This window comes from Lagopus leucura, unplaced genomic scaffold (assembly GCF_019238085.1).
Source record: "Lagopus leucura isolate 7727_CA_CO unplaced genomic scaffold, USGS_WTPT01 Super-Scaffold_100008, whole genome shotgun sequence".
NCBI classification, from domain to species: domain Eukaryota; kingdom Metazoa; phylum Chordata; class Aves; order Galliformes; family Phasianidae; genus Lagopus; species Lagopus leucura.
Window position 1 is genome coordinate 30,272,781 of NW_024962265.1, and position 14,768 is coordinate 30,287,548.

Sequence of the window (14,768 nt, forward strand, 5' to 3'; positions counted from 1 at the left end):
AAAGAACAAACTATAAACAAATCACAAGGCCTGTTCTGATGCAAAAAATCACTTAAGAACAGGACTCAGAGACTCTTTTGAACAAATGACAGATGAAATGTGATGTGTAATTCAACAGAAGTGAAAAGAAACATATACAGTTACATAACACCCTCCATCATGCAACCTAGAATGCTAAAACATTCTTTCTTCTGGTTCATATTTCCCATTAATTAATAACAAAGGTTCTGTCAGCCAAATTCTGCCCTCATTCACACCTGTTCATCTTTCCACTCACAGCTGGCTAGAACAGACATAAGCCCAAAGAGAATTCAACATTTAAGTTGAATCTTTATTAATAATAATCTGGATTCACTACCAAGAAAATAATTACTGTGCCCTTCACACATCACTATTGCAAAGGTGTTAGTACAAGCACCTCTGCAAGAAGGGCCTTCTCTGATGCCCTGAAACAGCTGATAAAAAGTATATCCTTCATGATACTTGAATTATTTTCTGAGCAGAAAATGTGCCATGGGCTGATTTTGAAGCACTCAATTTTTATTACTAACTTTACACTACAACTGTTAACAAATTTTGCACTCAACTGCCATACTTACAGTTTCGCATATTTGCTAAGAGCAAAGGTTTCAAGTAAAACTGTGATTAGAGATGTTGGTATGAACTGATTTGGACAAGATCCATATTTGCATCAATGATGTGTAGAGCAATTTTGTTTCTAACACAACATGAAAAGATGTGCCTCAGCAGCAAAGCTACAAATTAAACCGGTCTTAAAAAAAGAAAATTCAAGCTGTGAACTTTCTGCCTCAGTTATCAGCAGCAATGTTAAAGTCAACTGCCTCTCCACACTGTGGCTGTAGGAGCAAAAAGGGGGCCAAATTTGAAGACAGTGATGCTAAAAATCAGAAATACGTCAAGAGCAGCCATCTCCAAAATCTAACCACATGCTCCTCTGAGAGTAGAGTACTAAAGACAGACTGTCCAAGACAGTGATGCTGCAACTTGAGTGCTGTAGCAGCTGAGGAAACTGACAAGCAACCAGCTCTGCGTAGGCTATTAGGGCAGAAAGGGCAATACGAACCTCCAAGGTTGTATTAACTCCTGCGTATGTCTTCACACAGTAGAACCACTTTCTGCAGGAGACATGTGGGAAAGCCTCATCTGCAGAGCCATTGCCACAGCAGTAGTGGCAGGCAGCCAGTAGGCTGTGTGCAATCCCAGGACGTCTGCCAGATATGGCATCTGCAATGTTTTAAGTTCTAAACATCTGTTTTTTGAAGGGGGAAAACTTCAAAACTTTTATCCCCTCCGCCTCCTCCCATAGAACAAAGAGCTCAGTGATGCACATTTCCACAGGTTCCCCTTGCCTGAGTGGGCAGATCCTGGCCCTGGACAAGTCTGCTGACACATGAGCTGAGTCTGCTGACACATGAGCTGGGAAGGAGTTCATGATATCAGTGCTGCACTTGGCATTCAGATATAACAGGGATGAAAGTAGTACATGTGTTTACATGCATTTTAAACAAACCAAACTAATCAGTTCAAAAAATTAGTGAGCTTCAAAGCTAAAGGAACCTTTTTCTTCTTCCTCCACCGCCTTCTGCAGCCTGGATTAAAACTGTAAACTGAGTTAAACTTCAGGAACTACTCTGTCATTCATACCACCAGAAGAAAGATGGGAGGGGTAGACAGGGCATTTTTCCAGAGTGCTTTACTTTGAAGAGCAAATAGTTGTGGTTGACAGCATTACAATATATCCTCATACACCAGCATTGGTCTTGCCACCTGCTCTGAGCCCTCCTGCACACCTTTTTGCCTGGTAGGCAAAACTTCTAGTACGACTAAAGTCTATGAAAATGTATTTAATAAGAGTTCTAGCATTTATGGAAATCTGCCAGCTACACTAAGATGAAAGATAAGAATCAAACCACTGAAGAGACGTGCAAGTAAGCTATTAAGATCTCCCAGTAATCTGAAATCTGCCCATTGTGCAGTTTTATTGTGATCACTTTTCTGCTCCTGATCATCAAACATTTAAAATGTTGTATCAAATATTCCTGAGAAGTCAGGATTCCTGACAAGCAGAAGGCAGCTCCCAGTTAAGGTTCACTCAAGGGTGAACCAACTCTTCGGACTATCACCTTCAACATGAGGACTACTTTGGCATAGGCCAGTGTTGCTTCTGAACCAGCCCCAATATGCCCACTTTGTAACACAAGAGACTGTGAGGCCTGCTTCCTGCCTAACTTCTGGTCCCATCCAGAAGGCAACACAGTTCAGGAGCATCCAACTGTCCTCATACACTGTCATGGAGAGGCAGTCTACATGTACAATTCTGGGCACCTCTCTGCATACTGTGTATCTTAAAAATAAACTCTGTCATACTGTAAGTTACTCGAAAAGAAGAGGAAGAAGAAAATAATAACATATGCAAAGTGTAAGAACAATTCTCCAACTGCCTTTCCCCTGATACTTCCTGTCTCTCCTCCTTTCAGTAAGTACTTATATCTCACATGACATATTATCTTGTTCAATTCTCTGCCATCTGCTGAAACAAACTCACACAAAATGAACAAGAATATTTTTTTCCACAGCACTAGTTACATAAGCATCAAAGCACTACTACAGAATTACTTACTGTAGGAGGAGAAATAAAACAGTTGAGAAAGATTTGCTTGGAGTTGCAAGTAGGAAGTGAGAGACAACAAGGACATCAACAGCTAGAATAAAAAGGAGTGAGAACATACCCATGAAAGTGCTACTACTGATAATAGACGAGGGTTCCAAACTTCTGTTTAAATCAAGCTTGTCTGAGTTCAGACTTCTGCTTTTTAGTCCAGTTCCTTCATTTTGAGTATAAATGGAGTTAATCAACTTGCTGCTTGTAGCCTGCATCCCAATAATGCCAGTGCACTGGTCAAAGGGATCTTCCAGTGGAAGTGAGTACTGACAGCATTCCTTTTTCTTTAAATATCCAGACTCATAAGGATCCAGGTTTGCTGTTCTTTGGTCAGGGCTGCAATCTAAAGAAAATGAAATTACTTTTATATGCACTCATCACAGCACAAAAATTATTTAAGACTAATTTATTTTTCAACTTACTTGGGCTGCATGCTTCAAAGGTCTCGGAGCTGTATGTGTTTCCTTTCAAATACATAGACCCCGAAGTACCCAGGTAGTGGCATAGAAATGGATCTGCAACACCATCCAAGTCTGTTTCACTGCCATTATCTAGGTGGCAAATGCCTTAAAAATATAATTGACATATCAGCACATGGTCTTAAGATTAAGCTTATACTTTCCTAATTTTTGTTCTGTTAAGAATCCCATCTTTTCAATGAAGTTTCATAGTATATTTAGATCTTGTTTAAGTTTAGGTTAAATTTTTAATGAAAAGGCCAACTGTAAAAAGAGTTTAATTAATTCATCAATTAACAGAGAACATGTCACACTTTACTTCATTACATGGTCACTGGATAATAGAACAAATCCAAACACAGGGATCAGAATCAAGGAAGCCAGGCTTATACTCTGTTATACAGCCACTTTCTAGAGAAGAGAGTGGTAATGAGAAAGTCCTGGGTGGAAAAGCCAGAGGGAAACAGCGAGTGTTCATACAGCTCTTCTGACTTCCAGGTCACTGGCTTATGAAAGCTATGGACATGCTCCATGGCTCTTGCTCTGCAAACAGGCATACTGTCTAAAGACTTTCAAATCATTGATCCATTCAATCCTGTCCCAACTGCTGATGTCTGTACCCCTAGCATTTTCCCAATAAGATGCATTTTCCTTGCTAACTCAGGTATGTTTTGGACTCTTAGGCAACAGATGTGTTAAAAGTGCTGCAGCTTCCATCATCCAATTATCTTAAATTGTTTATTAACTCTGGCCCTTACAACTTATCTGACAGGAAATTTCATCACTTCTGTTACGCTAAAGTTATGCTGGTATTAACATCCATCTCTACATTCCAGTACAACCATTCCTTCCAAACTACAACAGAATAAAACACATTGTTACAACTCCTTCTGGTCACTCTTATTTTGGAAATGTGATCATCAGTTTGAATGTACCCTTGAGAATAGAGAAAAACATTTAAGCAAAGCCATAGTGTCATTTGGATGAGCAGAACCATGTTTCTGTTATTAGCTTGCTGATGCAATCGCATGCAATAAATCTCTCTGAAACTTCACTGAAGATGTTTCACTGGTGTTATTTCCTTAAGTTAGAAAGGCAACACGCAAACTGTAGCTACTCAAGCAAGATGGAAAATTTGCTTAACATTTCACACTTACCATTACTGTCTCTCTGTTGTAAGAAATACCCTCCCACAGAAGATGTGAGGAACTGATGATGACTACCATTTTCAGATGAACCATATCCATCCTGCCTTTCAGCCAGCGTGCCCTGGGATGACAGGTAACTTGGAATGTCAGCAGGCAAATTTGTTTCATCTGTGATGAAGCAAAACACGTACAAAAGCCATCAGCATACTTCAGGATTTGTAGAAAAATTTTTATATTTGTCAGAAGAGTGCTGAAAGTAACAAACAACTCACTCTTCAGACTGAGAAAAAGCATACAAATATTCCTACAAGAAAGTGACTGGAAAGCAATCACAAACATATATATATATATTTCTTTCCAAGGCAAACCTTCAGTTTACATACCTGTATTTGTGATGCTGCAATCTTCATTTCTCCTTCTAGTGTGGTAGATGATGACCACCCACACCAAGGAAGTGCCCACCACACAGCAAACCACAGCTATGATGACAATGCCAACTGTGGCCCATCCATCATCATCAAGTGCTGGAGCAATGTTTTGAGGAGAATCACAGGTGGGAGTAGGAATTACATTAAGACGAATGTTGCCTCGTTCTGTTCCAAGTGTATTAGACATTTCACAAGTGTACTTCCCAGCATCTTCTACATCTGTATCCACAATAATTAATAACTGATTGCTTGCAGCAAAGAAATGTCTTTCTGTTACCATGAGAGGGCTGTCATCCTTGGTCCAGTTCAGTCGGGGCGGAGGGCTACCACCAGCAATGCACTGTAAGACTGCAGTTTCACCTTTTGTTACAGTTCGATCCAGCAAAGGCCGCAAAAATGATGGTGTTTCTGAAAAGAAAACGTAAGCTTTATATTCTATATAACCTTGCAAAAATGGGGACATGCTCCTTTCTTTCACAGCTCAAGAGATAAAGCTAAAGAAAATGCACCAGTAAGGCCTAATGAAGCTTACTGTCATTTTTGGAGAAAACACCTTAAAGAATTTGAAGTAAGAGTCTACAGCTTGCTTGTCAGTTGATCAGATTTAGATGCTGACTTTCCTTACAAAGATAAAAAGTCCAAATCATATATGCTTGAGAGTATAAAGAATTAGATTAAAATGGCTAACAAATCATCAGGAAATTAAAAGATAGGAAACTTATTCTTTTCATATATATTATAAATTGTTTCAACTATACATGAGAAACAAATCATTGAATGGCTAGGGTTGGAAAGGACTTTTAGGATCTGTCCCTACCCCCTGCTATAAGCAGGGACACCTCCCACTAGACTAGGTTGCTGAAAGCCCCAAGTGTAACTATCTTTTATTATTTTGCCTCCTAATAGTAATTGTGTGCTGGTGTACATATTTCTAATCTGTAACTGTGTCTCAATGTGTAATATTTAAGAATACAGTAATTATTAAACACCACTTTGAAAACAATGCAATTTTTTTTTATCAGTATGTGATTTTAAAACTACTCAACAATAGTTCAGTCCTTCAAGAAGATTTATACTTTTAAGAAATGCCAGTTTCTTACCTAGAACTGTTAATGTGGCATTAGCCGAAATGCTTCCAGCAGTATTTTGAGCTGTACAGCTATAGACACCTGTGTCCTCAATTTTTACATCAACAATAAAGAATACATCATCTTCAGGCATGACATGCATACGCCTCTTGCGTGCTGCTGGAAAATCTGTTCCACCATCTTTCTGCCAAGCAATCTGTGGGACAGGATGCCCAACTGCAGCACATTCCAAACGTGCCATTGCCCCAGCACGAATGGTTAAGTCCATAGGAATCTTCGTAAAGGAAGGCAGCACTAAAGAAAAGTTAGTGATACCAAAACAATAATTAATCATAAATGAAACATACTTTTAGGTAGGTTGCTCCAAAAGTAATGACTTCTATTTATTTCCATGGAAATTACAGCACAATAACACTATTGAGAGTAAATTCTCAGATGCAACACACTACTTTTCAACAGTCTCCACCATTACCTATGCATTTTTGTCAGTAATGAACAAGAGCCTGCATGCCTTGCTCATAAAAAACTGCACCAGCAGAGGTGACCCATTGTTTCATACTTGCTATGACAGCACCATAGCTAGAAAGATGTTACCCACGCTGTCCATCTTTATTGTCCCACACAGACAGAAGTCACCAAATCTGGATTGTATACTGGGTGGATTGGATACTCCAGCAGAGACTGGCAATATGCTCCACAGTCTTCAAACTTGCATGAGGCTCGGCATTATCATGTTGCAAGAGAAAGGCTGTCTTCTTCTCTGGCTTGACTCTAGAAGTTCAAGCCTTTAGATTAGTCAACATCACAATGCAGCAGTCCGACTTGGTGGTTTGTCTGGGATTCCAGAAATCCAGAAGGATCACCCCTTTCCAATCACAAATGACTGTGCCCATCACTTTACCTGTTGAGGGCTGCATTTGAACTTCTTCTTGATGGGGACTGCACAGATCACACAGATCATCAGTCCAGGGATTACCGTTTCGAATCTGGTTCGTAGTGGTGACACCACATCTCATTACCAGTAATGAAGAGATCCAGGAAACCGTCACCTTCAGCCTTGTACTGGTCCAACAGGTACTCACAAACTTGCATATAGTATTCTTTCTGTTCTTGTGTGACCATTTGTAGGACCTATCTGTTGCAAATTTTCTAATACTCCAACATTGTCACCATTGTTTCCTACTCACTGAAGCTGATACTCAGCTCTGTATACAGTTTCCTTATTATAATCTACTGTTTCGCATGGATGAGCTGATTGAGATGCTCTTCATTTCGTAGAGTGACAGCTGTGCATGCCTGAGCAGAAGATGGCTTCTCTTTTACATTGCTGTTGTCAGTGCTGAAATGCACCACCTCACTATGCTAACATTCACTGTTTGGTCTCCGTGAACATTCAGTGCAAATTAATGTCAGTGGATGCATTTTTGAATCTACATGGATTCAACTCCATATCTTTGCTTCATATGCAGTTCCATGTCAGATGTAATTTTGTTAGACTGCCTCTCTGCTGTGATCTGTTGCATGGCAACAGGATGCAATGGAATACTGGCAGCAAGATTCAACCTCTACTGCCTTACCACCAACATTCACCTCTGATGTTGTGGGCCAACATAATAAAATGGGAGTCATAACTTTCGGAACAGCCCTTGTACTTTTTGGCACAACATGCTCATTATTTTAACACTCTTCTTGGATCTAAAAATGCTCGAAGCCCCATAACCTGAATTTAGCAGCAGCCAGCAAAAAAGAAAGGCAGAGTTGTGTAGTTTGTGAGACTATCAAGATCAAAATCTCATTTCTGCTAACACCTTCCTTCAGAATTTTGCCATTAATACTTCAAAATGGAGTATATGGAGTAGAAAAGACTAATATTTTACCATTGTGTTACACAGAGTTTATCACATTTACTAACATTGAGCTTGTTTTTTTTTCCCCTGTACTGTGGTTCAGCACAATGGCTTAAAAGGTAAAACTGAATGGTGATCTTGAAACCAGAAACATTTTAAGCAAAAATAAATCAGCTTATTAATGGAGATTTTCTTCTTCAAAGGCTTTTTTTCATTCTTTCCTCAAAGATGCAGATGATGAGAATGCAAATAAATACATTTATGTATCTTGATTAAAATGACTCTATTATCTACAAGCAACAGGTAACATACTTACTGTTTACTGTAAGTTTGGCTTTAATAGAGTAGGATGAACCAAAGTGATTTGAAATTACACATTGGTATTTCCCTTCACTGCTGAATTCAACATTGCGCAGTCGAAGGATGGTGGTATACTCCATCACTTCACCGCCTTGCGCCCGGAGGTGTGCATAATTCTCCATTTCAGCATCATGCAGTAATTCATTGTCTTTCTTCCATGCAAAGGTCATTGGGGAATCACTGCTGCTGGCTGCCGAACATACAAAACTCAAATTGGAGCCTTTAATTGCTGACTGTGTTTCTGGCTGGACAGTGATCTGTGGCTTAGGAAAATCATCTGCGCAGAGGAGAGAAGGGAAAAAAAGAAAAAGCAACACTGAGAAAGAGTAAAATATATGTGAGCCCTGAGAACTATTTTTAGAAAAGTTTGTACAACTTGTTTTATAGGTTTAAGAGAAGAGTCAAGCAAGTATTTCTAAAATGGATACAAAATGTTTTTGTGTTAAATTTTGTCAGCCCTAGAGCATTTAAAGATGCCATATTTATGAATTTATTGTGCCAAGTCATCTCTTATTGAAGACAAAGAACGTTTAAAAGCAGATTGTGTGTATAGTTTCTTCAAGAGAGAATGACCCCTTGACATCTGGAAGAATTATTATGAATCTAAGTCACGAAGCATACTCTTCATCTTTACAACACCTCAGTCTGCTATGAGTTTTTCTTTATTTAAAGCATAGTTATTCTGCTATCAGAAACAATGTTTAAGTCCTAGGTTTTCCCCAAACTTGCAACAACAGCAAAAAGTACAAAAGTTGCTGTCCCGATGATTTGCTGTTCTCCGGCCTATTTTGCAAACACAGCAGTGTTTAAAATCCCATAAAAAGGCAGCGCACAAGAAATTAAAGTAGTTATTCTCTGGAAGTCTTCTTACTATTGTTAAATTACCTCAAGAATGCTCGAGAATTGCTTGAGAATGCTATTTTGTGAGTTTGCAGAATTAGCTGCCTTCTGAACTACTTATTCTGTCAACTGCATGTACATGTACAAAAGAAGTAGTTAAATACTTAGGCTTTCAAAACCAAAAGGCCTCAGATGTCTCCTACCTACCGACAAAGATGCAAGCTCGAATTTCATATGCAATGAAAGAAATCCCCCACCCCCAAACTCCTCCTCATTACGGACCCTGCTTGCACTGCAGAGTTATACTTTACCTTGCCCATTTGTTCTTTTGTCTCATCCTTTTGGAAACTACATACCACAGTCAAATCATAATTTCCATAAATGATCTCAACATGGCTTGTTACAGAAGAATATACAGACAGTCTGAACCTGAGCTACAGGTCATCACCTGAAAGTCTGAAGGTAAGCTCCAGGTACAGAGAAACATGGATCCCCCTCCCTGATCTGAACCTTTGACCTGGATCTTAAGAATTAACCAGGCCACTTTGTTTTTCTCCTTCATATCTATGCATTGAATCCTCCAAGACAGATCATACTACTTGCAAAATGAGTTGATATTGTCAAAAATTTGCATAAAGATGACTAACTTTTAAGTACTTTAATTAGCCATGTGACAGAGCAGAAGGATATATTTCATTCTATTTCAGTTGTTATCATCAATAAAATAATGAAATGTTTTAAAATGGTAGTTATTTGAGGGAGGGCATGAGAAAGTCAATCAAACAACAAGCACACAAAGTAACAAGCTACAGAACATGAAAGACAAAACCAGTAATGTGTTTTCTTCAGGACAGAATAATGTAGGAGTGTTTATTTTAGTGCGTGTCACACATAGATGCATCACAAACAGACACACACACACACTCTTTCACTTCTGAGGAAAGTATTTCTCATTTTGTAGAGGCCACTTGACTATTCTATAATGAAAATCAAGCTATTCATCACTGAGGCAGTACTCTTAGCTCAGCTTTAGTAATTAATTCAGGTCACAAAGACATCTACTTTTATTCCACAGATATCTTTGGTACAGAAATGCTTTGCAATTTAGCTCAGCTTGAAATGCATGGCTTTAGAAAGCATAAATTAAATGAATTTTCTATTCTTAACTTCACAAATATGAAACTCTTGTCTAATGTGCTATCATTCAGAAAATAAAGAAGAGTCCGTAAATGTGTTAAAATTCATTAATTAAAAATGTCATTCAGCAGTTTAAAGAAAGATCACCGTCCCCTGTGGTTTAGCAAAGAGATATATATTTAAAACCTCCAACTGAATACATTGCTAGAATTAACTTCTCATAAATAATTTTATTATATATATATATATATGTGTGTATCATTCATATATGAATGATATGTCATTCATATATACTTCATTAGCTATCAAGCACTCAGTAATTTAGTGCACTATGTCAACTTTTCCTTTTCAGCACTAGCTAAATTATGCATCATCTATTCATTACTTAACATTAATATATTAAAACATTTGACTGCTAACAGGAAGAGAGAAAAAATTTTATATAACTTTTTATGTTCAGTGCCTGCTTTGTCATTGAAAAAAAGGATATGAGTGGAAACAGTATAAGCTAAGCAATCATACTTGCAATGAAAGGAAAGTTACTGAGAATATAAATACAGTGTTCAAATTTTCTTTAGTAACAGAAAATTAATATATACATAACAAAAACATCAAATCCAGGTAGCTTCCAATATCCTTAGATTTTCAAAGTTTCCAATTAATTCATTAGGAGTACTAAAAGACACTTGCATTGTTGCTCTGAATTCCTAGTATATGTACACAATTCTCCCTCACTCATGTAACAGTCATAATGAATGCTACTCTGTGCAGGAAGAGAAATTTTATCCAGAGGCAGAAGCTATCATCTGAAATCCTCAAGCCTTAAGGTAAGAATATTTTATATTCACTATCTGGCATACTGAAATACAAAATATCGATAACATAATTGTGGCAAATTAGAAGTTTTAAAACACAGTTCAAATACAAGCAGTAACTAGAGTTCCCATTTTTGAAGCAGACTTTTTGAAGTACACACAAAGAAGTCGGAGTATAACTACTTATCTTCTACTTTTTTTCAGATTTGGAATAAACTCAAATTTGATGAAATATGAATATAACTTGCAAATAATCAAAAACAAAAATGGCACCTTAAGTTAGCCAAAATATGGCTCACTTAAGAGGTACAGCTTCTGAAATAATATCCATCTTTAGAAGTATATACATTTACCACCACAAACTGCTAAGCTTTCTGTGTGACGTTCTATGTATGTAAGCTGTACATGAAACAAAAGTCAGGAAAATGTCACTACCCATCTTGTAGAAAGCCACAAATTTAGTTCATCTACATCAGTTTGGGAACAGAGAAGAAAATGTTAACAAATATTAAATCCTTTCCATTTTACTAATAAATTCAAAACATATCAAAGAAGCCACAACCAAAATCAATCCATTCAGCAAATTCTTTTCTATGTCATGAGGAATAGACACTATACTTACCACAGACAAATGCATCCAGGCTGACAGCAAAAATACTTCTCCCTTTTAGTAACTGAGGATGGGCACAACTGGCATTTACAAAGTTCTGAAAGTTGTTCTCTGACATCCACTGTGGTAGCCACTTTAACTGGCAGTCACACAGGAGACTTGATGTGTTTAAGTGCCTAAGAAAAAGCAATTGCATTCAAAGCCTGTTTGCTTGGATTCCTATATGGCAAGTCAATAACATAAAGCTAATTTTTAATCTAAATACTTCCATTACAAGAAAAAGTTACTAATGCTATTTAGCTCAAATGTGATGACACTATTTGTGAGTATTGTGAAATTTTACAAAGCACACATGTTCTCCCTGAACTCCCAGTTTCTGCAACATATAAGGTTTCAGGCAGCTGGACACGTTTCTAGTGTATTGGGTACAAAACTACAGTCAGCAGTGGAAGACACACAAAGAGCACTTAAAATAGCAGTCCAGAGGAGAGGTGTTCTGAATGTTAACACCAAAACAATTCTGAGACAATTTCTTTCCTCATTCTCATTTTTGTCAGAATTTATCTTGTGGCACATACTTTAAAAGGGGAATGTAGAGATGAAGAATAGTCAGTACTGCAAAAACAAGTGCAGAAATGGTTATCAGTGCACCTAACTTCTGTGAATAAATAGCTACATTCACAGAGGAATGAAATAATAAAAAAAATAAACCAGAGTGATATTCTGCGAAGCACATACAATCAATAGCTGAAGTAGGAAGTGTTCAGTTCAGTTAGAATGAAACAACTAGATGGGAATTTATACCAAACAGTTTTACTTCTGGGAAAGTACTTTCTATCATTTGCTTGTCTCTCATCTCTAGTTGGAGATACGTAGTTGGAGGACTACTAGGAGATTCGGGAAAAGTACAATAAAAAACAAAACCAACAACTTTTGACTAGTTACTTCACTGAAGTGTTCAGAGACTGCTATCTTGCAGCATCCCACATCTCCTAAAGCAGTGCTATCCTGTCATTTCATCACATTTGATCGTTCTTCAAATCATCTGAATCAATCCCTAGATGTCAGTCCTGGGCTCCCACTGCTTCTTTTGTGCCACATCTAGCAATTGTCCAACAGCTGGCTGGCTGAGTTCAATAAACTAATCGATACAACCACATTCAAGCAAAGGAAGAGGAGAATGCCTGGCTACAGATAGAAACATGGCAGCTGCTTTCTACAGCACCTGCAGCTATGTCAGGATATGGTTAACATCAAATTGAACATTAAATGAACCAAACATACAAGGCTCCTCACTACTTTTTCTATTGCACACAATACCATGTAACAAGAGCTTTATCTTCTTGTTACTCTTCAGTTTGTTGCCACACTATGCAATAGATCAACTATGAACAACAGATCTGACTATGGAAGGCTGATTTGAATATGGGAGAAAAGAACACGTATTTAAGAGGAAGTATTAACGGTGCTTAAAAAGGAGTAATAGCCACATTTTTCCCTCCAGAAAAATATAGCTATAAAATCTAATGCCTTGATCAAAAAGTAAGAGTGAGAAGACAAAAAAAAAAAAAAAAATCAAGAAGTTCACTAAAAGAATACAGTCTTTCCAATGACCGCTTCATGACTTCTCTGAAGACCTGCCCCTATGCTGCACCACGACTAAAGGACCCAATTACAAGCACTGACAACTTGGTCTTTATAAAAGAATTACTTTACTGCATTTCACTGGTCCAGTAAGCTTTAGCTCAGCAATAGCACTGCTGATGCTACAGCACATTACATCCAAGTCTCCCTTATCTAGTACCTATTAGAGATCAGCCAATTTAAAATCAGGACTCTAGATACCAAATGTAGCAGAAAATGAACACTCCTTACCCTATGCCATCTCACTTAAACATACTTGTCACATAAAGAATAAATAAAAAAACACTGACACCTTCAGAAATATTAATACATGAGTTTATCACCATGTCAGGCAACAACTTATGAAGCTCTTATTATATAGATTCATATAGTTAGGAATTCAATAGAGGTGAATTTTTTGACAGAAACTTACAATTCTTTGAGTTTCTTCATTTGTGAAAAAGCATTTCCTTGAACTGACATAATTGCATTATTGCTTAGATCCCTACAAAACAAACAAGAAGAAAAACATGAGAGTAAGGAGTAATTTATTGAACTAATGTATTCAACATGAAGAGTCCAGGAATAGTTTGTTATGTCAGTTACATACAAAGGTTTTTCTAGCTTAAAAACCAAAGAGACAATATTGAAGAGTTTTACAGCATGCTTAATAAATGTGAAGTTTTCTATATTAGTATTGAAATTCATATTCAGCAGAACTCCATTAAAAACCCTCTTAAGAATACTCTATTTTTTGGAGTAAGTGTATTTCACTCAAAGTCGTAAGTAAAGCTCATCAGTCCTATCTGTTTTTTTCAAATGATGGCTTAAATGAAAGTATTTACTACTCACAGGTGTTCAAGTGCATCCAAGCCAGAAAATGCTTTCTTTGTAATAGATCTAATTCTGTTTCCTTGCAGTACCCTGGAAGAAAAATAAGTACATAATGCAAAAAAGACATAGGCTTTTCTGGAGTCGAACAATTGCATTTTTGGCATTTATTTCCAAACTGTGAATTTGAATATTTACCATTCAGCCTTCCTCAATGTAGAAAAATGCCTCACCTTTAAAATAAACTGATTTACTGCACTTGACTAAATATCTTGATTTTACAATGATTTTAAAACATGTTTAATGTATACAGTTCAGGAATGCAGATTATTTATATTTATATTTTTATTATTTCATAGATGAATATTTTCATATTTTTATGCACATTTTCAAATTATTTTTCCATACCAGTGAAGCCATTTCCATTGGATGCTGCACCACTTTATCAAAGACTATTCCTGGCACTATACCTCTGTAATATTGGATACACTCAAAAAAAAAAAGTTTCTATAAATAGCACATTTGAAATCTGTGCATGTATTTCAGATTAGCTTCACTCACTGAAAAAAATCAGAAATTGCTTTCATAGAAACTAACATTTTATATCAAATAAAATGTTAAGGGAGCAAAAATCACCTTAACTATGGAAAACACACCATCATATTGGACTGGTCCATCAAAAGTGGCATAATATAAGCTACTTAAGTATTTTAAAAGGAATTAGAGATGGTGTAGAGATGGTGGTACTCACAGCTTCCTAAGTTCATCCAGACCTGAGAAGGCACCATTCATATCTTCAATAGTCCACGATATTTCATTATTTTTCAGATCTCTATTTACAAGGAAATGGGGCAGGTGGGGAAATCAAACCATGAGAGATATTAGGAAAAACGAGGTATG

The 14,768-nt window shown here is 37.1% G+C and overlaps 1 protein-coding gene across 1 annotated transcript in view; it reads right to left on the reverse strand.

The window, feature by feature from the left end:
* Positions 1 to 251: 251 nt before the first annotated feature.
* Positions 252 to 14,768, reverse strand: part of LOC122180836 (leucine-rich repeats and immunoglobulin-like domains protein 3) — a 42,826-nt gene continuing 28,309 nt past the window's right edge. The window contains exons 9-19 of the mRNA XM_042872749.1: positions 14,620 to 14,700; positions 13,890 to 13,961; positions 13,471 to 13,542; positions 11,427 to 11,590; positions 7,969 to 8,289; positions 5,818 to 6,099; positions 4,673 to 5,125; positions 4,299 to 4,457; positions 3,106 to 3,249; positions 2,751 to 3,026; positions 252 to 283 (exon numbers count right to left, since the gene is read on the reverse strand). Coding sequence (XP_042728683.1) covers positions 252 to 283; positions 2,751 to 3,026; positions 3,106 to 3,249; positions 4,299 to 4,457; positions 4,673 to 5,125; positions 5,818 to 6,099; positions 7,969 to 8,289; positions 11,427 to 11,590; positions 13,471 to 13,542; positions 13,890 to 13,961; positions 14,620 to 14,700 — 2,056 coding nt within the window. The remainder of the gene's footprint in view (positions 284 to 2,750; positions 3,027 to 3,105; positions 3,250 to 4,298; positions 4,458 to 4,672; positions 5,126 to 5,817; positions 6,100 to 7,968; positions 8,290 to 11,426; positions 11,591 to 13,470; positions 13,543 to 13,889; positions 13,962 to 14,619; positions 14,701 to 14,768) is intronic.